Genomic DNA, 24,744 nt, shown 5'->3' with positions numbered 1-24,744 from the left:
TGATCAGTTTTGGTGGCACCCCACGAAGACTGAGAATCCTCCAGATGGCATCCCGATTCACTGAATCAAACAATTTGTTGATCAACATAAGCTGTGAGCAGCTCTTGTCGAAACTCTCATCTGTGTTTGGTGAGGACCCGAAGAGCAAGGATATGGTCGGTCAATCATTGACCTCTTTGGTGTAAAGCCCGACGGCTCCGAGTGCTCGTTCTCAAGCAGATGGTGGTGAACCCGATCAATAATTATCTGAGCAAAGACCTCGCCCAGCAATAAGAGCAGCATCACCCCTCGGTAGCTGTTGCAGTCCTGCTCATCACTCTTCCCTTTCCAGAGAAGGACAACAAGGCACCTCTTACAGTCAGTTGGGATGACACCTGTGCTCCAAACGCAGCACAGAAATGCATACAACGACATGAGTACAGCATTTCCACGAGCCTTGAGAAGTTCAGTTCAGCACGAATGCCACAGATTACCCCCTTTCAACTGGTTCACCAGAGCCTGTGTTTCCACAAACGAAGGTAGTTCACAGTTGATTGGAGGGCCAACAATGAGGATAGTTACACCCCAGACATTCAACTCAACAGCTGGTGGGTCAGCCTGGTACAGCTGCTCAAAGTAACCAGCTCAGCAGGCTTTCACTTCAGAATCCTTTGTAAAGGAGTCTAACTGCAGTACACATCTGTGAAAGAGTCTAACTCCTCTGCTCGAACTGCAGAATACTGTGGGACAGTCTTGGAGGAAGGCAATGAAGGAATTCCTCTGTAAGCAGAACAAGAATCACTTGACCACCGGTAATGCTCTACCCCTTCACAGATCCCTCGCACATAAGCCTCCTTGTCCACCCTCAGTGTGTGTGCAGTTTTATGTCTCAACTCCGTGTACAGCTCAACTCTTCCATAAAGCCTGCCCCCCCCCATCTCTGGTCAATGGTATCCAGTGTCCTTTGGGGAAAAAAGTTCCTCTTCACCTGATGGTGGGTTTCAAGACATCCACCAGCATCATCAAGGATGGTGGTCTTGAAGGAATTTCACAACTCTTCAGGATTTCCCAAAGCACCCAGATCCCCCAAATCCCCACTCAGCCTGTTCGCAAACTCCTCAGCTATCCTCTCGTCCTTGAGCTTGCCAACATCCAGCCTCGGCTGGGATGGTACCATTCTCCTTGATTTAAGGTGCAACTTCAGAGTTGCTTCAACAAGTCTGTGGTCGGTATTCAGGAACTGAATCATCCTGCAGTGACCATCAACGAGCACATGGTCAATATCTTTTGTCACACCACCAGCATTCAAATACGAAGTCCAGCAATGAGGTTGTGGGTGCTGAAACCATGAACCAGCTACCATAAGTCCACGACTTCTTGCACAGTCAAGTAACTTAGTGCTTTTCTGGTTCACAGTTCCAGACCCATGGGGACCAACACATGTCTCATCATGTTGGTCTCATCTTTATCAGTGCCAGTCGATGCATTGAAATCCCCCAAGACGATAAGAGTATCTCGTCTGGAACACTGATCAGCCACCATCTCGAGCATAGCGTAGAATGCATGTTTCACAGTGAGATCACTTTCCTCAGTCAGAGCATATGCAGAGACCATGGAAATGATAACACGTTCGTTGACCAGTGTTACCTCAATTATTGTGGGAGTCAGCTTATTGGACACAAGTACAGCAACTCCTTGGGTGTGGTAACCATCAGAGTGACCAGACCAGAAATAGGTGTAACCACTCACCATGGATATCCAAACCATAGCGAGTGCTGCAATACCAATGTTCAAACTCTGGAGCTCAGATGATAGCAGAGACAGGTGATCATCCTTTCTTAGAGATAGGACATTCCAGGTGCCCACCCAAAGGCACCTCCTCCAGTTAAGCCGAGGAGACTGCCGTCTGCTGAATGACACCTCAGCACCACCCCGACATACACTACTGCATTCTGACCCAGGAAGGAATTACCCCGTGCTTTTCCTCCTATCATCAAAGAACGGGGGTCCCGAAGGCTCTGTCCCAATCCCGTCATCCGGTAAGTTGTCCTGCGAAGGGCAGCTGCACAGGAGGTATTCCCACGAGTGTTCCCACTGCACAGGAGTGTTCAGGTTTTTTGTGTTGGCTAGAGTGCTAATCTGCCACTAACCTCCTCAAAAATGTTAAACCAACTGCAAGAGGATGTCTGCAGACACAGTTGGGCACCAGGTTATGGATGATCGTTGGCTCACAAGGAGCTCCTCCGCCTTTTAACAGGTTTTGTCTTTAATCCTGCTGGGTATCCATATCAAACACCCTCCTCACCAGAAAGCTTGGTAGTGAAGACTGTTTAGTTGCTGACAACCCGACCATAAAACAGCTTAGTATAGGTTTACATGGTACCTGTCGCAAGTCGCAGAGACAACCCGACCATAAAACAGTTTAGTACAGGTTTACATGGTACCTGTAGCAAGTCACAGATCTAATCTGGCCTCTGCTGACAATAAATATAATTTACGAGAAGTATATCAAATATAATTTATCGTCGTTTCACAATATTCTTGTTTTTCTTCGATATAACCAGAAAGCTTGACATCATTAATACGTCCATAAAAACACCAAACTGAATTTCATTGTTTCTTTGTTGAGCCAGATCGAGTGTTCAAGGTTAACTATATAATACAGTTAACCTTCGTCTTACAAAGACAACATACATCTTATCACATTTATTATAAGGGCTAAGGCGGGATGAAAATCATTTTCTGGTCAATAAATGTGAGAAACACCATGATCTTTGGAACAGATTTTTATACATGGAATATTTCATATACCATCTGCCAGTATTAAAACATTTTCGAGGTAAAAAACGGACTGGATCAGTATTGTAAAATATATAGTTCCTCAAAACAGCTGAGAATGCACCAGAGAGCACCAGAAACCCTTGGGCTTTCGGGGCCCAAGGCAGGCTTCAAACCCCACCCTTTACGGGTCGGCTCGCTCTGACGTGCTCACTGCCGTGTCTTTGGCCTTCTGTATGGCACAAGCAAGACAAGATTTTTTTTAACCTTGACAGGCTGGCAAGCCTGTTGACAGTGATAGCACCAGGGGCCACAGTTTGAGTGTAAAGAAGAAGATGAGATTTAGGATGACGTTGAGGCAGGGGTTTTTCTCCGAGAGTGTGGTTAATGCATAAAAATGCTCTTCCTTGAAAGGTGGTAGTAGCAGAGACTGGATAGTTTTAGACTGGAATTTGATAGGTCCCTAAAAGCAGTGGAAATAGAGGAGTATATGAGAGTCAGCAGGATTCCACAGGCTTGTCGAGCCTGATGGCCTCCTCCTGTGTTGACCTTGTGATTATCTCGACAACTGTGATTCTTACATTCACCACCTCCCCAACACCCCCAGAACCACCCCCCCCCATTCATTCCATCCTCCACCTTATGTAGTAAATAGATATACTCATTAATGCTTTCAGATGGAAAACTCAAAGCATCCTTCCTTAGAAAATCTCATTAACAAGCTCAAATGAGCTAAGATCCTCGTCCTCTTAATGATGACTTCATAAAAACGAATATGATGTCATTGTGATGTTTCAGGTTTGTGATAAATTATTTGTGCTAATGCCCAGCTTGATTCCCGCAAACAAAATTCAAACAGCTTGCCTAGTTTCGGAGATAATGGTATCGGCGATTTCCATTAGCCGCGATATTATGACGTCAACTTTTTTTCTAGGAAGAATTTCCAAAATCGGAGATAGTAACTGCCTGCACGTGGGCTTTCTGCATATACTGTACATGGCAAGTTTCACGAAGATCCGATGAAAACTCTGGGTTGTGAAACAAAAAATGTCAAAAAATAGGAATATCATAAAAATTGATATGATGTCATAGGGATGTATCATATGTGCGGTAATTCATCTATGCTAATGCTAATGCCCTGTTCGATTCCCGCAAACAGAATTCAAAAAGCTTGCCTAGTTTCAGAGATAATTTTTTTAGGCGATTTCCATTAGCGGAGGTATTTTGACGTCATAGCTTTTTTTCTAGAGGAATTTTCAAAATCTGAGATGGTTACTGTCTGCGCAGGGTATTTTTACATATGTATGCCAAGTTTCAGGAAGTTTCGATGAAAACTGTAGGCTATGAAACAAAAAAGTCCACAAGAAGAAGATGAAGAACAACAACGTGAGAAAGACTGAGAGATCCTCCACGAGGATCTAAAAACTGAAAGAGGACATTCAGGAAAAGGGCTTTGTTGCAATCATGATTTGTGCATTCAAAAATTATTTTTTCTCACAAATACTTTTCCTTCGATCAAGATTTGTATAACAGGGAAATTATTGAAGCTAGGACATAGATTTGGAGTGCAAATGATCTGAACGGTGAGCAACACCATTTTTAACAGTATGATTAGGCCACAATAAAACACTGGATCTGGAACAAAGTTGCATGGAGTTTCTTTGTTATTGTGCAACACATAAAAATAAACGTTCAATCCTTAAATATTGTGCAATTAAATTGTTTTCCTTTATCAAGTTATGTTTGTCAGAAATGACATAATTCTGATAGAAGCATTTTGCGTAAAACAAAGATGGTGGGGGACATGATCATGAGTGATGTGGAACAGAGGTGTAGCATTGCATTCCTTGTGAAGGGGAACATCAAACCAACTGGAATTCACAGGAGAGCATCTGTACAATTTGGGGAAGCACATCTTTCATGAAGTTGTTTTTAAAAGTTGTCACAACTTTCACGACATTTTTAAAAGCTGCTGCAGCTTTCAAGAAGTTGTTCTTAAAAGTTGTTGCATCTTTCACTAATTTGTTTTTAAGAGTTGTCACACCTTTCACTGATTTGTTTTTAAAAGTTGTCACATCTTTCATGAAGTTGTTTATATAAGTTGTCACATCTTTCATGACGTTGCTTTAAAAAATTGTCACCGTTCACTGATTTGTTTTTGTAAGTTCTTACACCTTTCACGAAATTATTTTAAAAAGTTGTCATCTTTCACTGATTTGTTTCTAAAAGCTGTCACATCTTTCATGAAGTTATTTTTATACGTTGTCATATCTTTCATGAAGTTGTTTTTAAAAGTTGTCACAGCTTTAACAAAGTTGTTTTTAAAAGTTGTCATCTTTCAGGCAGTTATTTTTAAAAGTTGTCATCTTTCACTGATGTGTTGTAAAAAGTTGTCACATCCTTCACTGATTAGTTTTTAAAAGTTGAAACATCTTTCATGAAGTTATTTTTTATAGGTTGTCACATCTTTCATGAAGTTATTTTTTATAGGTTGTCACATCTTTCATGAAGTTGTTTTTAAAAAGTTGTCATCTCACAAAGTTGTTTTTAAAAGTTGTCACATCTTTTACGACATTTTTGAAAGTTGTCTTTAAACGCTGTCACATCTTTCACGAAGTTATTTTTAAAAGTTGTCATATCTTTCAATGATTATCGTCACATCTTTCACTGATTTGTTGTAAAAAATGTTGTCACATCTTTCACGAAGTTATTCTTAAAAATCATCACATCTTTCAGGAAGTAATTTTTAAAAGTTGTCACATGTTTCACTGATTTGTGTTTAAAAGTTGTCACATCTTTCATGACGTTGCTTTAAAAAATTGTCACCGTTCACTGATTTGTTTTTGTAAGTTCTTACACCTTTCACGAAATTATTTTAAAAAGTTGTCATCTTTCACTGATTTGTTTCTAAAAGCTGTCACATCTTTCATGAAGTTATTTTTATACGTTGTCATATCTTTCATGAAGTTGTTTTTAAAAGTTGTCACAGCTTTAACAAAGTTGTTTTTAAAAGTTGTCATCTTTCAGGCAGTTATTTTTAAAAGTTGTCATCTTTCACTGATGTGTTGTAAAAAGTTGTCACATCTTTCACTGATTAGTTTTTAAAAGTTGAAACATCTTTCATGAAGTTATTTTTATAGGTTGTCACATCTTTCCTGAAGTTGTTTTTAAAAAGTTGTCATCTCACAAAGTTGTTTTTAAAAGTTGTCACATCTTTTACGACATTTTTGAAAGTTGTCTTTAAACGCTGTCACATCTTTCACGAAGTTATTTTTAAAAGTTGTCATATCTTTCAATGATTATCGTCACATCTTTCACTTATTTGTTGTAAAAAATGTTGTCACATCTTTCACGAAGTTATTCTTAAAAATCATCACATCTTTCAGGAAGTAATTTTTAAAAGTTGTCACATATTTCACTGATTTGTGTTTAAACGTTGTCACATCTTTCATGACGTTGCTTTAAAAAATTGTCACCGTTCACTGATTTGTTTGTGTAAGTTCTTACACCTTTCATGAAGTTATTTTAAAAAGTTGTCACATCTTTCACTGATTTGTTTTTAAAAGCTGTCACATCTTTCATGAAGTTATTTTTATCGGTTGTCATATCTTTCACAAAGTTGTTTTTAAAAGTTGTCACACCTTTAACAGTTGTTTTTAAAGTTGTCATCTTTCAGACAGTTATTTTTAAAAGTTGTCATCTTTCACTGATGTGTTGTAAAAAGTTGTCACATCTTTCACTGATTAGTTTTTAAAAGTTGAAACATCTTTCATGAAGTTATCCTTATAGGTTGCCACATCTTTCATGAAGTTGTTTTTAAAAAGTTGTCATCTCACAAAGTTGTTTTTAAAAGTTGTCACATCTTTTACGACATTTTTGAAAGTTGTCTTGAAACGCTGTCACATCTTTCACGAAGTTATTTTTAAAAGTTGTCATATCTTTCAATGATTATCGTCACATCTTTCACTGATTTGTTGTAAAAAATGTTGTCACATCTTTCACTAAGTTATTCTTAAAAATCATCACATCTTTCAGGAAGTAATTTTTAAAAGTTGTCACATATTTCATGAAGTTATTTTTTTAGGTTGTCATATCTTTCACGAAGTTGTTTTTAAAAGTTGTCACAGCTTTAACAAAGTTATTTTTAAAAGTTGTCATCTTTCAGGTAGTTATTTTTAAAAGTTGTCACATCTTTCACTCATTTGTTGTAAAAAGTTGTCACCTTTCACTGATTAGTTTTTAAAAGTTGTAACATCTTTCATGAAGTTATTTTTATAGGTTGTCACATCTTTCATGAAGTTGTTTTTAAAAAGTTGTCACATCTCAAAGTGGTTTTTAAAAGTTGTCACATCTTTCACTAATTAGTTTTTAAAAGTTGTAACATCTTTCTAGAAGTTATTTTTATTGGTTGTCTCATCTTTCATGAAGTTGTTTTTAAAAGTTGTCAAAATTGTTTCTTTCACAGAGTTGTTTTTAAAAGTTGTCATCTTTTACGACATTTTTGAAAGTTGTCTTTAAACGCTGTCACATCTTTCACAAAGTTGTTTTTAAAAGTTGTCACATCTTTCAGGAAGTTATTTTTAAAAGTTGTCACAGCTTTAACAAAGTTCTTTTTAAAAGTTGTCACAGCTTTAACAAAGTTCTTTTTAAAAGTTGTCAAATTTGTTTCTTTCACAAAGTTATTTTAAAAAGTTGTCATCTTTCACTGATTTGTTGTAAAAAGTTGTCACATCTTTCACTGATTAGTTTTTAAAAGTCGTAACATCTTTGAAGAAGTTATTTTTATAGGTTGTCGCATCTTTCATGAAGTTGTCTTTAAATGCTGCCACATATTTTACAAAGTTGTTTTTAAAAGTTGTCAAACTTGTTTCTTTCACAGAGTTCTTTTTCAAAGTTGTCACATTTTACGACATTTTTGAAAGTTGTCTTTAAACGCTGACACATCTTAAAGGAAGTTATTCTTTAAAGTCATCACAGCTTTAACAAAGTTGTTTTTAAATGTTGTCATATCTTTCACGAAGTTATTTTTAAAAGTTGTCACATATTTCACTGATTTGTTTTTATAAGTTGTCATCTTTCATGAAGTTATTTTTAAGAGTTGTCACAGCTTTCACAAAGTTGTTTTTAAAAGTTGTCACATCTTTCTCTGATTTGTTTTTAAAGTTCTCACATCTTTCACGAAGTTATTTTTAAAAGTTGTCGTATCTTTCAATGATTAGTTTTTAAAAGTTGGCACATCTTTTTGGAAGTTATTTTTAAAAGTTGTCACATCTTTCAATGATTTGTTTTTAAAAGTTGTCACATCTTTCATGAAGTTATTTTTATAGGTTGTCATATCTTTCACGAAATTGTTTTTAAAAGTTGTCACAGCTTTAACAAAGTTGTTTTTAAAAGTTGTCACATCTTTCAGGCAGTTATTTTTAAAAATTGTCACATCTTTCACTGATTTGGTGTAAAAAGTTGTCATATCTTTTCCTGATTATTTTTTTTTAAGTTGTAACATCTTTCATGAACTTATTTTTTAGGTTGTCACATCTTTCAAGAAGTTATTTTTAAAGGTTGTCGCATCTTTCATGAAGTTGTTTTTCTAAAGTTGTCACATCTCACAAAGTTGTTTTTAAAAGTTGTCAAACTTGTTTCTTTCGCAGTGTTCTTTTTCAAAGTTGTCACATTTTACGACATTTTTGAAAGTTGTCTTTAAACGCTGTCACATCTTTAAGGAAGTTATTGTTTAAAGTCATCACAGCTTTTACAAAGTTGTTTTTAAATGTTGTCATATCTTTCAGGAAGTTATTTTTAAAAGTTGTCACATCCTTCACTGATTTGTTTTTAAAAGTTGTCATCTTTCATGAAGTTATTTTTAAGAGTTGTCACAGCTTTCACTGATTTGTTGTAAAAAGTTGACACATCTTTCACTGATTAGTTTTTAAAAGTTGCAACATCTTTCAAGAAGTTATTTTTTCTAGGTTGTCACATCTTTCATGAAGTTGTTCTTGAAAAGTTGTGACATCTCACAAAGTTGTTTTTAAAAGTTGTCAAACTTGTTTCTTTCACAGACTTCTTTTTAAAAGTTGTCACATCTTTTACGACATTTTTGAAAGTTGTCTTTAAACGCTGTCACATCTTTCACAAAGTTGTTTTTAAAAGTTGTCACATCTTTCTCTGGTTTATTTTTTAAAGTTCTCACATCTTTCATAAAGTTATTTTTAAAAGTTGTCATATCTTTCAATTATTAGTTTTTAAAAGTTGTCACATCTTTCACTGATTTGTTTTTATAGGTTGTCATATCTTTCACGAAGTTGTTTTTAAAAATTGTCACAGATTTGACAAAGTTGTTTTTAAAAGTTGTCACATCTTTCAGGCAGTTATTTTAAAAAATTGTCACATCTTTCACTGATTTGTTTTTAAAAGTTGTCATCTTTCATGAAGTTATTTTTAAGAGTTGTCACAGCTTTCACTGATTTGTTGTAAAAAGTTGACACATCTTTCACTGATTAGTTTTTAAAAGTTGCAACATCTTTCAAGAAGTTATTTTTTCTAGGTTCTCACATCTTTCATGAAGTTGTTCTTGAAAAGTGACATCTCACAAAGTTCTTTTTAAAAGTTGTCAAACTTGTTTCTTTCACAGACTTCTTTTTAAAAGTTGTCACATCTTTTACGACATTTTTGAAAGTTGTCTTTAAACGCTGTCACATCTTTCACAAAGTTGTTTTTAAAAGTTGTCACATCTTTCTCTGATTTATTTTTTAAAGTTCTCACATCTTTCATGAAGTTATTTTTAAAAGTTGTCCCATCTTTCAGGAAGTTATTTTTAAAAGTTGTCATCTTTCACTGATTTGTTGTGAAAAATTGTCACATCTTTCATGAAGTTATTCTTAAATGTCATCACAGCTTTAACAAAGTTGTTTTTAAAAGTTGTCACATCTTTCTGGGAGTTATTTTTAAAAGTTGTCACATCTTTCACTGATTTGTTGTAAAAAGTTGTCACATCTTTCACTGATTAGTTTTTATCCCCCACCGCGTGGCGGAAGGGGGATATTGTTGTCAACCAGCTCGTCCGTCCGGTTGGCTGGGCGTCAACATTTATACTTGTGAGTGCGATATACTCATAAACTGCTCGCCATATCGATTTGAAATTTGGGTTACACATGTACCACCTGAAAAGGAAGAACCCTATTGATTTTGGGCGTGGCCGGATCCAAGATGGCCGACTGGGACGGCCATCTTGAAAAAAAATGTTTCAGTGGCAGGGGATTCCCCATCTCTGATGGGGATATTTAAAAGTTGTAACATCTTTCATGAAGTTATTTTTATAGGTTGTCACATCTTTCATGAAGTTGTTTTTTAAAAGTTGTCACATCTCACAAAGTTGTTTTTAAAAGTTGTCAAACTTGTTTCTTTCACAGAGTTGTTTTTAAAAGTTGTCACATATTTTACGTCATTTTTGAAAGTTGTCTTTAAACGCTGTCACTTCTTTCACAAAGTTGTTTTTAAAAGTTGTCACATCTTTCTCTGATTTGTTTTTTAAAGTTCTCACATCTTTCACGAAGTTATTTTATTTTTTAGAAGTTGTCATATCTTTCATTGATTAGTTTTTAGCCCCCGCCGCATGGCGGAAGGGGGATATTGTTGTCACCCAGGTCGTCCGGCTGTCCGTCCGTCCGTCCGTCCGGGCTTCAACATTTATAGCTGTGAGTGTGATAACTCGTAAACTGTTCGCCATATCGATTTGAAATTTTGGTCACACATGTGCCACCTGAAAAGGAAGAACCCTATTGAATTTGGGCATGGCCGGATCCAAGATGGCCAACTGGGGTGGCCATCTTGAAAAAAATGTCTTTTTCGCCATATCGATTTGAAATTTGAATCACACATCTACCACCTGAAAAGGAAGAACCCTATTGATTTTGGGTGTGGCCGGATTCAGGATGGCCGACTGGGGCGGCCATCTTAAAAAAAATGTTTTTGTAATCAATGGAAAACCGCTTATCTGATTTCAATTATTTTTGGTTCCTATGTTCCTCACCCTTGGGGAAGTTCTTCGAGATGATGACCAAATGGTGTCTTGTTTCCATTTCACCTCCCTCATTATCTGGAATATGTATGACCTTTTTCATTCAATGGCAGGGGATTCCCCATCTCTGATGGTATATTTAAAAGTTGGCACACTTTTAGGAAGTTATTTTTAAAAGTTGTCACATCTTTCATGAAGTTATTCTTAAAAGTCATCACAGCTTTAACAAAGTTTTTTTTTTTAAAGTTGTCATCTTTCACTGATTTGTTGTGAAAAATTGTCACATCTTTCATGAAGTTATTCTTAAATGTCATCACAGCTTTAACAAAGTTGTTTTTAAAAGTTGTCACATCTTTCTGGAAGTTATTTTTAAAAGTTGTCACATCTTTCACTGATTTGTTGTAAAAAGTTGTCACATCTTTCACTGATTAGTTTTTATCCCCCGCCGCGTGGCGGAAGGGGGATATTGTTGTCACCCAGGTCGTCCGTCTGTCCGGCTGGCTGGGCGTCAACATTTATAGCTGTGAGTGTGATAACTCATAAACTGTTCGCCATATCGACTTGAAATTTGGGTCACACATGTACCACCTGAAAAGGAAGAACCCTATTGATTTTGGGCGTGGTCGGATTCAAGATGGCCGACTGGGGTGGCCATCTTGAAAATAATGTTTCAATGGCAGGGGATTCCCAATCTCTGATGGGTATATTTAAAAGTTGTAACATCTTTCATGAAGTTATTTTTATAGGTTGTCACATCTTTCATGAAGTTGTTTTTAAAAAGTTGTCATCTCACAAAGTTGTTTATAAAAGTTGTCAAACTTGTTTCTTTCACACAGTTGTTTTTAAAAGTTGTCACATCTTTTACGACATTTTTTAAAGTTGTCTTTAAACGCTGTCACATATTTTACAAAGTTGTTTTTAAAAGTTGTCAAACTGGTTTCTTTCACAGAGTTGTTTTTATAAGTTGTCACATCTTTTACGACATTTTTGAAAGTTGTCTTTAAATGCTGTCACATCTTTCACAAAGGTGTTTTTAAAAGTTTTCACATCTTTCTCTGATTTGTTTTTTAAAGTTCTCACATCTTTCACGAAGTTGTTTTTGAAAGTTGTCACATGTTTCAGGAAGTTATTTTTAAAAGTTGTCACATCTTTCACAAAGTTATTCTTAAATGTCATCACAGCTTTAAAGTTGTCACAGCTTTAACAAAGTTGTTTTTAAAAGTTGTCATCTTTCAGGCAGTTATTTTTAAAAGTTGTCATCTTTCACTGATTTGTTGTAAAAAGTTGTCACATCTTTCACTGATTAGTTTTTATCCCCTGCAGTGTGGCGGAAGGGGGATATTGTTGTCACCCGGGTCGTCCGTCCGGCTGGCTGGGCGTCAACATTTAGATCTGTGAGTGCGATAACTCATAAACTGTTTGCCATGTCGATTTGAAATTTGGGTCACACCTGTACCACCTGAAAAGGAAGAACTCTATTGATTTTGGGCGCGGCCGGATCCAAGATGGCCGACTGGGGCGGACATCTTGAAAAAAAATGTTTTTTCGCAATATCGATTTGAAATTTGGGTCACACATGTAGCACTTGAAAAGGAAGAACCCTGTTGATTTTGGGTGTGGCCGTATGCAAGATGGCCGACTGGGGTGGCCATCTTGAAAAAAATGTTTTTTGAAAAAATGAAAAACCGCTTATCTGAATTCAATTATTTTTGGTTCCTACGTTCCTCACCCCTGGGGAAGTTCTTCGAGATGATGACCAAATGGTGTCTTGTTTCCATTTCACCTCCTTCATTATCTGGAATATGTATGACCTTTTTCATTCAATGGCGGGGGATTCCCCATCTCTGATGGTATATTTAAAAGTTGGCACACTTTTAGGAAGTTATTTTTAAAAGTTGTCACATCTTTCACTGATTTGTTTTAAAAAGTTGTCACATCTTTCACGAAGTTATTCTTAAAAGTCATCAGAGCTTTAACAAAGTTGTTTTTAAAAGTTGTCACATCTTTCTGGAAGTTATTTTTAAAAGTTCTCACATCTTTCACGAAGTTATTTTTAAAAGTTGTCATATCTTTCATTGATTAGTTTTTATCCCCCGCCGCATGGCGGAAGGGGGATATTGTTGTCACCCAGGTCATCCGGCTGTCCGTCCGGGCGTCAACATTTATAGCTGTGAGTGCGATAACTCATAAACTGTTCGCCATATCGATTTGAAATTTGGGTCACACATGTACCACCTGAAAAGGAAGAACCCTATTGATTTTGGGCATGGTCGGATTCAAGATGGCTGACTGGGGGGCTATCTTGAAAAAATGTTTCAATGGCAGGGGATTCCCCATCTCTGATGGTTATATTTAAAAGTTGTAACATCTTTCATGAAGTTATTTTTATAGGTTGTCACATCTCTCAGGAAGTTGTTTTTAAAAAGTTGTGACATCTCACAAAGTTGTTTTTAAAAATTGTCACATCTTTTATGACATTTTTGAAAGTTGTCTTTAAATGCTGCCACATATTTTACAAAGTTGTTTTTAAAAGTTGTCAAACTTGTTTCTTTCACAGAGTTGTTTTTAAAAGTTGTAACATCTTTTACGACATTTTTGTAAGTTGTCATATGTTTCACGAAGTTCCTTTAAGAGTTGTCACATCTTTCACGACATTTTACAAAATTGTCTTTAAAAGCTGTCACGTCTTTTACTGATTTATTTTTAAAAGTTGTCACATCTTTCACTGAATTGATTTTAAAAGTTGTTGCATCTTTCATGAAGTGATTTTTATAAGTTGTCACATCTTGCACTGATTTGTTTTTAAAACTTGGCACGTCTTTCATGAAGTCGTTTTTAAAAAGTTGTCACATCTTTCTCTAAGTTCTTGTTAAAATTTGTCGCATCTCACAAAGTTGTCTTTAAAAGTTGTCACATATTTCACTGATTTGTTTTTTTAAAGTTGTCACATCTTTCAGGAACTTATTTTTAAAAGTCGTCATCTTTCACGAAATTTTTGTTAAACGTTGTCACATCTTTCACGAAGTTTTGCAGTGAGTTAAATGAAGGAATGACTGATGTTTTTTGAGAGATCTTACGCGTTCTCACACGGAATTAATGGCTTTCACTTTGGGAAACATTACATGTGTTGAACAGATAATCTTGGAGAATCGCCAGATTACAAAACAAGAAATTTCAGAGGAATGTAGGGCTTTTGAAATGACGTATGAATGCTAAATAAAGTCTCATGTGCATGCACTATGTGTGCTTATGCTGACTCGGTTCTGGTCGCCGGGCATTTTAAACCTGCCATTGCTAGCATCGAATCTGCAAGTGAAATATGCTTTTAAATATACTTTTCAGCATTTGGATGAAAGAGTTGAAATTTCATTACGGTTAAGTTCAACTATTGTGTTCCTGATTGCAAATTGGACTCATGGAAATATAATAATACACTATGAGAAATATCTTTGATTGCGAGGAGTCTGGTTCATACCATTTACTGTTAGTACATTTTAGTGTGTTTGTACATGGATATATAACACACACACACACACACACACACACACACACACACACACACACACACACACACACACACACACACACACACACACACACACACACACACACACACACACACACACACACACACACACACACACGCGCACACGCACACATGGTTCAACTTTTACCAATAGATGGAAAAATTTAGATTAATTCCAGAATATTTTCTCTTGTGGCCCTGGAACCAAACAAACAATATATTTATCACAGCCTCACACCTGCCATAGCTCTCCCCTCTCTCTGAGCATGATGAATAGTGAATAGACTTACCCTGTTCATGAACAAACAAGCCACAGATATGTACTTCTCATTGGTCTCTAGAAGAACCTAATCCAGATACACAGTCCTTTCATTCGTCGCTATCTCTTTTTTTTGGGGGGGTGGGTGGGGGAGGTTGTGCAATACATGTCTCTGTACTCCAATTCCACCTACCCACCTGTTTGGGAGTTTTCAGTACGGGCAGGTGCCTATTTGCCGAGCTGAGAATGTTCTCCAATAGTTTTTTTGTGCAAAGGCACAGCCCTTTCTCTCAAACACATTTCTCCTAGCTTCCAACAGTGGTGACTTATTTGCATGCCTCATCAACATCCGATTGATTCCATTCATTGTTCGACTTGTCTGTTGATGCAGATCGACATCAGTAAGATGAGTTATTACAGCGCGTGCACTGTATACAATTGCACCGAGTTTGAAATGCCTCCAGTGTCCCCCCCCCCCACCCCACGTGCCTCAAGTGAGCCAATGACGGCCGTCCGGTAGATGGCAGTGCATAACCTATACGGAAATGGCGACAATTGATGGAAATACCAGAGTATTTCAATGGAAATTTGTGAAACTAATGTGTTATATTTGTGAAAACCATTGAATTTATTGCTTGATGGAAAAAAAAACCAAGAAACGCTCCCCTCTCATGTACGAACGAACGAAAGACGTCATTTCCGCCCACCATGGCATTTCGCGTCGAACACTGAAAGCTAAGTTCTTCTTATGCCATCATTCTCTTTAATATTAGCCATAAACAAGTGTTTCGTCATGCATTAGTAGTTGAAATTTACTTACAATTATGGCAGATATTGGTGGCAAAGTGATAAGTGGTTCTTTCAATAACATTAGTGTACTCATTTGCTTCACCACACACGCTGTATTGAAGGATTTCACTTGTTCATTCTAATATCTCCTGAACTCTTTGTGGACTACTGAGTTATAACAAGTAGTCCTTAACATGATGTTCCAAGCTACTCATCAGAAAGCTCTCTCTTCTGTTTATTTTTTGTTTTTAATGAAACGATTGAATTTCTACCTCTGTCATTTAAAATATAAAGCTGGAAAAGATCAATTCCTCATTTTGACATTAGAGCATGAATTCAATACATGAGTGGAAATTGACAAACCTGAGAAATAATGGACGCTTTATATTATCCAAACAAAACCCAAACAATTTATCTAATACGCAAAGCACATTTGCTTCAGGTAACTTCAGGTAACTGGATGTGTGTTCGAGGAGAAAAACTGTTTTCTGAGGTGGTTTGTAAAGAAGTATGAAAACTTATTGCGTTCGAGGAAATTCTTTGTGGGACATGCATGAGATAAATGTTGTTTTTTACCTCCCCCACCGAAGCTTGTTTTCACTCCTGTCTGTTTGTCTTTGAGCAAGATATCTCAAAAAGTTGTGAATGTATTCATATTAAATTTGGTAGACAGGTTGCGTGTGTGACAAGGACGAAATGATTAGGTTTTGGTGAAGATCTGTATCCGGCTTCTATAATTTTAAGTGATTTCTCACCATTGAGAGATTGGTCCAAAAACGACATGTAGCACGATATCTCCAAAACTTGATGGATGAGTTGGTTAGGTGACAAGAACAAGGCGATTCGATTTTGGCTCATGTGTGAGTGAAAGTAAGAAGCACTGACTCATAGAGAGGTAAGTGAACTTCAGTTAGAGAATCTTCAAATGCAATGCAGTAAGCAGCCAAATGAATCTTGCTTGTGACACACATTTAGAATTTAAAACGCGTTACAAAGAACTGCTGAGTAAGGTTGCAAGCGTTTTCTAAGCAAAGGCACCAAACACTGACATACCTGACAACTTCATGAGAGTCACTTTCATTTCATTATGCACAGCGTCCTTTTTTCTTTCACAGCATCCTGCCCCTTCTTGATTCCCCACCTTCCTTCCTGATTATACCGTTACATTTGAGAGGGGGGGGTATGCATTCAAAGGGTAATTAGGATGTTTAATTAGGTATGCCATGCTGTTCGAGTGTACCAGGATCTCGATGTAATAAGTAGCAATTCAGTGGTGATAAGTTGTCTAGTAAATGTCCATTTCTTCAAGGGGGAAATGATAATTGTCACGTAATTAGATAGGGATCCGGAATAGGGTAAGTGTGTCTGCGTAAACCCCTTTTAGTATTCTCTGGAGGCTTGCCGTGACGTCACAGGACAGTGCTGCGGATGGCTCCGCCCCGTGATCACGATTGGCGGAAGGCGACGGCGGAGGGCCAATAAACGGCTCGATTGGAAGTGACGAGGAAGGGAGCATAAAAAGGTTCTGTTCAGGGTCGAAAAGGAAGAGGAAGAAGATCGGTACCGAAACACTGTTTTTTTGGGGTGGAGGTTGTTGTGCTGGGAGCGTGCTTGTTGTTGCGCTGATTCGGCCCTGGTTTCAACGTGTCTTGTAGCCTTTCTGAGCCTCGTTCCTCACCTTGGTTGGCTCTGGGGTTCTGCTGGCTCGGAGTACGGGGTCGAACGGCGGGCGGACCTGCCTCCCTCTCCTGCTCGCAATTTGGTGCCAGAACTGGTTCCCTGGTGGTTGTGAGCGGACTTGGGCCAAGACCAGGAGGTCGACAGCACCACGGTTTCTCCTGCCCCCCTGATGAGAGCAAGGCCAGCTCGTCCGACGCCAATCCAGGGACTGTTGCGTCCACACCACGGTCCAGCCTGACCACCAGGAATAGCTACGTTGTGTGTGTGTGTGTGTGTGTGTGTGTGTGTGTGTGTGTGTGTGTGTGTGTGTGTGTGTGTGTGTGTGTGTGTGTGTGTGTGTGTGTGTGTGTGTACCTGGCGCCTTAGAGGGTTTGAGATTTGTATATTCATTGGAATTGTCTGTGTTCTCCCCACGCCCGATCCCACACCATCCCGTCGAATCGCCCCGGATCCCTCTTCTTGCCGAGTCTTGTTATTTCTGGTTAGAGGAATAAACGTTATCAACTCAGTGAAAAGCGACTCGTGCCACCTTCCTCGTCCCGTTTGCGGTAGAGCGATTAGAACCGCCATCTTTGGGTTATAAATAAATAAACCGCCTCCATTGTTTCGGCTCATTCTACGTTGGCGGGACTGTTCAAGTCCCGTGGACGTCACATTGGTGTCAGGGTGTTGGATGTTCGAACCCCTCTAAATTATATTTGGTATCGGGAGAATATACCAGGATTATAATCTCGCCACGAATTGGAATATAAAACTACTACAGGAAAGCGCGCGAGCGCGGGAAAATTTTGGCGGGATTTTTCAAATTAAAATTAATTGGCGGCAAACGGGACTTCTGCACCATGGCGGATGTGCAGATGCTCGAGGAGGAAGGCCACGTGTCTGGCAGCGAGTCGGGGGAAGAAGGGAGAGACAGGGGTAGGGTTGGAACCTCCCCCATTCCGAGCGTGGACCGTGCTTCATCGCCCGTAACGGAGCCGGCAGCGCCGGAAACCGGCACAATGACGATCTGGACAATGTTGGAACGTTTAATGAGTGCAATTACAGCACAGGGGGCAAAAATGACGGCACAGGGGGCACAAATGGCAGAAATGACGGCACAGGGGGCAGAAATGACAGATCAATTGGGGGTAATGGGGCAACAATTGGGTGCACGGATTGATTTAATGAGGGATGAATTGGGAAAAAGATGGAGAAAATGAAAACTGAGATGCAGGAGTGTGTGGATGTTAAATTGGGAGAAATACAAAGTAAATTCGAGGATAGATTGGAGGAAACAAAGGTAGAAATTACATTGGAGGGGGAAAATATACGAAAAAAATTGGTAGATAAAATTGATGCAACGAACATTCGGGTTGATAAAGTGGATGAAAGCCTGGAACGTCATCGTGCCTGTGTGGATGCTCGTATGCAGCTGCAAATAGAAGAGTGGGGAGAGCTGAGGAAGCAAGGGTTGAATTTGGCGGAGGAGGTAAAAGGATTGGAGGCTCGTTTGGACGAACAAGATAAAATTATGAGCCAAAATGAAGTCTTGGATAAAGGCCTGGTAGAGCCGTCTTTTGTAAGTAGAGTGTTCGGGTTGGTTGAGGAGCAGCTACAAACTCGCGACGGAGCCTTGGAGGAGGTTGTGCAGGCCCAGAAGATCCTGCGGGACGAGGTGAATCGGTCCATTCAACGTTTGGAACAGGAGGCAAAATTGACCCATGAGACCCTCACCACAAAACATCTTTGGCCACAGTGGGCTCCGAAATTGGATACGCAGCCACAAGGGTGTTTGATCCCTGGGCTGGATTCGGACAAGGGAGAAACTGAGAAGCGGGCCACCGTAAAAGTGATCCCCCTGGTAAATTTTGATGGGTAAGGGAGCCTTGAAGCTTTTCTGACGCAATTTGAGTGTATTTCCCGACTAAACGGGTGGAATGAGCGGGAACGTACAGGGAATTTGGTGGCAACGTTGCAGAGACCAGCCGCAGATGTGTTAAACGTGATCGCGGAGGGGATGTTGACCAGCTCCCACATTTGCGAGGCGTTGAGCCGTCGGTTTGGGTTTGCAGCGAACTGTGATCTGGTGCGGGCCCAACTCCAGCACCACAGATTAAAGCCGGGTGAGACAGTGCAGGAGTTGGCACAGGACATTTACCAATCAGTCAGGATCACGTATCGGGACCTTACAGTGGAGGCGTGGGACAGACTGGCACTCGAGAAATTTTTAGCTGCTCTTCCTGACCCTGAGGTCCGAGCGCTAGTGGAGCTACAGGATCCACCCACCGTGCACCGAGCGGCCGAGTGCGCGGCCAGGCTGGCCTCGTGGAGTCGGCCGGGTCGGGTGCCCGAGAGGCCATCGGTGACGATCCGACAGGCGGAGATTCAGGATCAGGGAGGGGGGCTGGGAGAAATTGGCATTACCCAAATGTTTCAGGAAATTTGCCAGAAACTGTCAAGTTTGATAAGGGGTAATTCGGTAGTTGGTGCGCCAAAGCGGCGGGGTCCAGCCCAGCCAATAGAGCAATTCGATTATGGCCGAGGGGGTCCGGAACCGGAAGAGACATTACACCGATACCCACGGGGGCCTTTTATAGGGAGTTGTTTCCGGTGCGGGCGAAGAGGACACATGCAACGATATTGCCGGTACCCGGCGATGGAGAGACCCTCCAATAGACTTTCAAGCCCGGAGAGGATGAATCCTCCTGCTGAACCGCCAGGTCTATCCGAGATGTCCTTTCATAGGTCGGGTCCGGAAATCACTGTCGGGGGTCGGGGAGACTAGATTGGGCTGAGCATATACGGCCATGCTCGGCTGCTGAGATTGTGGCGAAGTGCCTCCTTTGGTGGAAAAAAAAAAAAGAATTGTGGGAAAATTGGCATGTGTTTGTAAGTTCTGCTGGGTTTTAGAGTGACAATAGGGACAATGGGTAATTGGTAACAAAGCGGGCACAAGTGGCTGTCCAATGGCTGGTGCGTGGATCGGGTGAGGAAAAGTGCTGTGTGAATTGTTTCAAGTTAAGAAGTGAAATGTATGGTGCACACGTTGATTTTTTTTTTTATTGGGCATGGTATGGTAACAGGGAAGGTCATGGTCGGTGAAGTGTTAGAAATGCAGGTGTCACATGTAAGGCCGATGGGGTGGGGGAGTCATGTGGGTTTTGTGGGTGGGGATGATGTGCTTGTCCGCAGGGATTGCTGAAGCTCATGGTGAGCGGGAATTGCGACCCCCTTCAAGGAGATTCACCCCTGGTGGCTAATGGTGACAGTGTCTGGAGGCAACTGGGAGAGGGTCTGGTTGGGCGACCAAGGCGGGTAGGACCTTGGCGACCCAGGAAGGCCAGAGGAGCCAGTGAGACCCCTTCCAGTGTGTTGTACGGGGTTAGAGCTGATGGCTACCAGGGGGGTGGGAATCAAAGGGAGCGGGGCGGAGAAACGTCCGGGTTGGACTAAAGCTTACCTGTGGGCATGGTTGCACCTGAGATGCCCCCATCATCTTGTGGTAACCCACCCCACGGCCATGACGGGGTTCAGCCTGCATCATTAAAATGGGGACCATGACCTAGAAATGTGATGATTACCATGGTGTGAGTGTTGTGAAGATGTGTGAGTTCCACTCCATCCCGCACAACTTGACATGTGCAGCAAGGGCATGATGTCCGCATAATTTTGGGGCAAGCAAATTTGAAAATTGGCTCCCCAGGTAACGCTGGGTCTATTGGCATCCACTGGGGGACACGGTCAAGTGTAAATATCCCATGAATAGTGTCGTTAAGGCTTAGAGTAGGAATGTAAAGTATAAGTGTTGTGTTTTTGTGGAACCTTTTGTTTCCCCTCCCCAGATCACTGGAAGAGTGTTGGGCAAGAGCGATGATCCAGAGGATGGAGTGCAACTTCGCTCAGTGCTCTCAAGTGATAAAATAAAAAAAATAAAAAAATGAATGATTGTTTAGGCGAGGATAAGGCCATAAGGGGGTTAGTCTAGAAGCCAAAATCTGTAGCTAGCCTAGAAAATAGGTTCGCTGCTGATTTCATGTTAGAATGGTGCAACTGGTGTTTTTGAAGAGTCTCGGCATGACCAAGTCTAGTTCCACTTGTTGCCAAGTCTGCATCTGAATATTATGGCCGCCATGACAGTAATCAAAATGGCCGCCATCAGATTTAGTCTTTTTCTTACTGCAAATTGTACTAGCCAGAAATTTGTCATGATTGTGAAATACTATGTAATCTGACACGAGGAACACTATTTTGTGCTTTATTTTTGTACTGGATCACAACTTTTCACATAATTGACAACTTAAAGACGAAATTGAAAATGCACATACGAGCAACAAATGTGAAAAAGAAAATGTTTAGCACTATTCATAGAGATGGGTTTACAGTCAGTCAAAGGTTATTTCAACAGCTGTCAGATTCTTTCTAACACAAAATTACGTTGCTTTGCATAAGAGAAAAGTGTTGTGAGAACACCCAAGTACAATTTTCAGAGCTATTGATCTGCTTGTACACTGAACGGGTTCCTACAAAGGGCTTTGCATCCACATGCTTTTGTGCAAGGCAGTCCATTCCGTGTACATTTGCACCGTCGAGTTGAGCATGACCCACGGCATTTGCATGTCGTCAGTTCTACACAGTAAGCAGTAATAGGCTGTGCAGTCATGAGTAATAGACGTTGATTCGGCAGGGGCTGCTTGCAGCCTATGTTGATCTCTGTAAAGCGTTCGATTCAGTGAATCGGGATGTCCTCTGGAGGATTCTTGGTCTTCGTGGGGTGCCACCAAAACTGATCGATCTGATGTCTGAACTCTACTCTGGTACTGAGAGTGCTGTGAAGTGTGGTGGTACCATCTCTGACTTATTTCCAGTTGTTACTGGAGTTCGTCAGGGATGTGTACTTGCCCCCACACTTTTCAGCACTTGTATGGACTGGATTCTAGGGAGGATGTCGGAGAGATCAAGTTGCGGTGCGTCATTTGGGAATGTCAAGATCTCGGACCTTGACTTTGCAGATGATGCAGTCATCCTTGCGGAGACTTTAGACATCCTCTTGGGGGCCCTCGAGGTGCTGAATGAGAAGTCGGAGCCGTTGGGATTACGGGTTTCTTGGGTCAAAACTAAGATCCAGGCTTTCGGTGACATCTTGGATGCTGCTGTCCTGTCTGTGTCTGTTTGTGGTGAGGATGTTGAGGTCGTGGAGAGATTCACTTAACTTGGCAGTGATATTCATGTCTCTGCTGGCTGCGAGTCAGAGGTCAATAGACGTCTGGGTCGGGCCTGGGGAGTCATGGATTCACTGGATCATGGGGTGTGGCGCTGCCAGTACCTGTGCGGGAGGACGAAAGTCCGAGTCTTCAGGTCCTTGGTACTTCCAGTCTTGCTCTATGGGTGCGAGACTTGGACTCTGACCAAGGATCTGAGACGGAGACTTAATTCCTTTGGTACCAGGTCTCTTCGGAGAATCCTTGGCTATCGCTGGTCGGATTTTGTGTCCAACGAGCGGTTGCTGAGAGAGACTCGGATGAGATTTGTTACCTGCATAGTCCGTGAGCGTCAGTTGCGGCTGTATGGACATGTGGCTCGTTTTCCTGACTCTGATCCTGCTCACCAGATTCTCTCAGCGAGGGAGTCTCATGAGTGGAGGAGGCCAGTGGGTCGACCACGTGCCTCATGGTTGCAACAGGTTGACCATCATCTCAAGGAGATGGGGATGGGCCTGGCATCTGCCTGGGGGATGGCCAGACGGAGGCCCCTGGAGTACCGGCAGAAAGTGGACGCAGCGACGTGCTGTTCTGACACATGCTCCCATACCTGACCTGAGTCATGAGTCACGGCTGAAATGTCTCGTTGCCATCTTTGACGACCTGTTCCCACCCACAGTTCTCAGGTGCAGGTAGATGTGGTTCAGATTCCAAGGCTCTTCTCCACACAAAAGTCTGGTAGTGCGCTCGCTTGATGTGTAGAATCAGAGCATCGCGAGTTGGAGGCAGATTCTCAATAGCTTTGGTCAGACTGAGAAACAGATCACATCTTACTCGCTGAATTGAGTTATCTTGGCCATGAGGGTCATAAAGCCTGCAGACAAATGACTCAGCATCTGCAATCACACTCTCATCAGGAATTTCCTCTTTGCCTAGGTTATTCAACAGGTGGGAGTTGTTTTGAAAGACAGCCCATGCAGAGCGCTTCGCAATTCCAGCAAACTGGCTTGTGCTGTCTGAACCTGTCACTGCATGAAATGCCAGAAGTGACTCCCTCTGCGAATCTGGGATATTGATGGAGTCAGTGGGAATGTAGTGTTGCTTTTTGGGTGTCCCTGCATTCATCCAGAGAAAGGGACTGAGATGCGGCTGATAGGCAACAAGGAGAATGAGGACATCAGTGTCCTGAAGCCACATGAATAATGTCTTGGCAGATGCTCAGAACTTTGTTCTTGGTATCTGTCTCATCCGCTTCTTCATTGTCCATCTTGTCAGTGCTGTCACCACCACAAAGAAGCTTTACAAGCATGTACAGGGTTTCAGGTACAATTCGCTCTGCATTTTCTGTGTTCAGTCCACCGATAATGCTATGCCCTGGAGAGTGTTTTACGTCACTGTAAATCTTTATGCCCACTCTGAAGATCCAGCTAAGGATTTCGTTCTCATGATGAGGCAGACTGCACTGGGCCAATTCATCTTCTTCAGAACTTTCACCTTCTTCAGATAAATCATTCACGGCGGTTCTCATGGCAAACTTTGTCACAGTTGAGGACGCAACTATGAGGGGTTTTGTGACATCCAATGGCTGCACGAATGTCACCTTGTCACTACCAAAGTGAACCTCCACTTTCTGCTTGAAATTGTAGCTTTTGTAGGCTCCAGCCTCAATTCCAAAATCATTCAATAACAGCATGCTGTAGTGTTCCCAGATGTTTTTCAGGGTAAACACATGTCCCTTCTGCAGCTCTTTCTCAAGCTGGTTCATCACATTTCTGAAACAGATGCTTTCAGGAGACTGGTTTTTCTCTCCACTCTCCTTTTTATACTTTCTGCGAAAAGAAACATAACACTTGAGGTGATATTTACCTTCAGCTGCCATCAAGTCTGAAACACCTGCAAACCTGTGATGCATGGTGGGGTCAAATTGGGCCAAACTAAGCATCCTGGATGATGTGTGATCAAATTCAACATTTGTCAGGACACCAGCTTTTCCAGGAATGTCAGTCTGGCAGAAAGCGCATTTTGACCAATCCATAGCGCTGTGCGCGGATCTTAGTGACTTTGGGACATGGTATTTCTCTGAGGAACCTGATGTTGTGGGTATCTCTTCTGCGTAAGTCACAGATTGTGGCTGAATCCTTGACTTCAGTCTGTCTATTTTTTGTGCGTGAGTAAAGTCACTATAGCAGAATTTGTGCCATTGAATCTTTTTGACGTGCTCCGGTACAGAATATTTTCTCATTCTTGAGAATGAGTCAACATATTTAGCGTCATTATATTTCTCTCTTTCTTTGCAACATTCAGCTACAGTTTTCACACCAACGATTGTAGTCTTTCGAAGTGGCGTTGACTTGCTAGTTTTTGAACTGTCCTGGCAAATAAAGCATTTATTCCAGTCTACATGCTCTTCTTCTTCTCGATCCCTTGAACCCCTGTGAGAAATCTTGCGGCTTTCATTTTTCAGTTAGTCCTGGGTAACAGAAAAACACACAGTTATGTAGTTTAGGTTCATTTTATAGCAAAGTTGTAAAATTCATTG

General features: G+C 40.7%; 1 protein-coding gene across 4 annotated transcripts in view; it reads left to right on the top strand.

The window, feature by feature from the left end:
• LOC147021943 (uncharacterized) overlaps positions 1–24,744 on the top strand; it is a 250,567-nt gene that overhangs the window by 49,217 nt on the left and 176,606 nt on the right. For 2 of the 4 annotated variants that reach the window (XR_015061001.1, XM_085892410.1), the window contains one exon: positions 12,095–14,219. Coding sequence is in view for 3 of the 4 variants with exons in the window: in XM_085892410.1 (XP_085748536.1) it covers positions 12,095–12,169 (75 nt within the window). In the remaining variant the exon portion in view is untranslated. Of the gene's footprint in view, positions 1–12,094; positions 14,220–24,744 lie in introns of those variants that run through there. The other 2 variants (XM_085892408.1, XM_085892407.1) reach the window with 2 other exon arrangements.

This window comes from Eptatretus burgeri, chromosome 8 (assembly GCF_056783735.1).
Source record: "Eptatretus burgeri isolate ZD-2024b chromosome 8, Ebu_testis_v1, whole genome shotgun sequence".
In the NCBI taxonomy this organism is placed as follows: Eukaryota; Metazoa; Chordata; class Myxini; order Myxiniformes; family Myxinidae; genus Eptatretus; species Eptatretus burgeri.
This window is presented reverse-complemented; position numbering and strand designations above follow the sequence as displayed.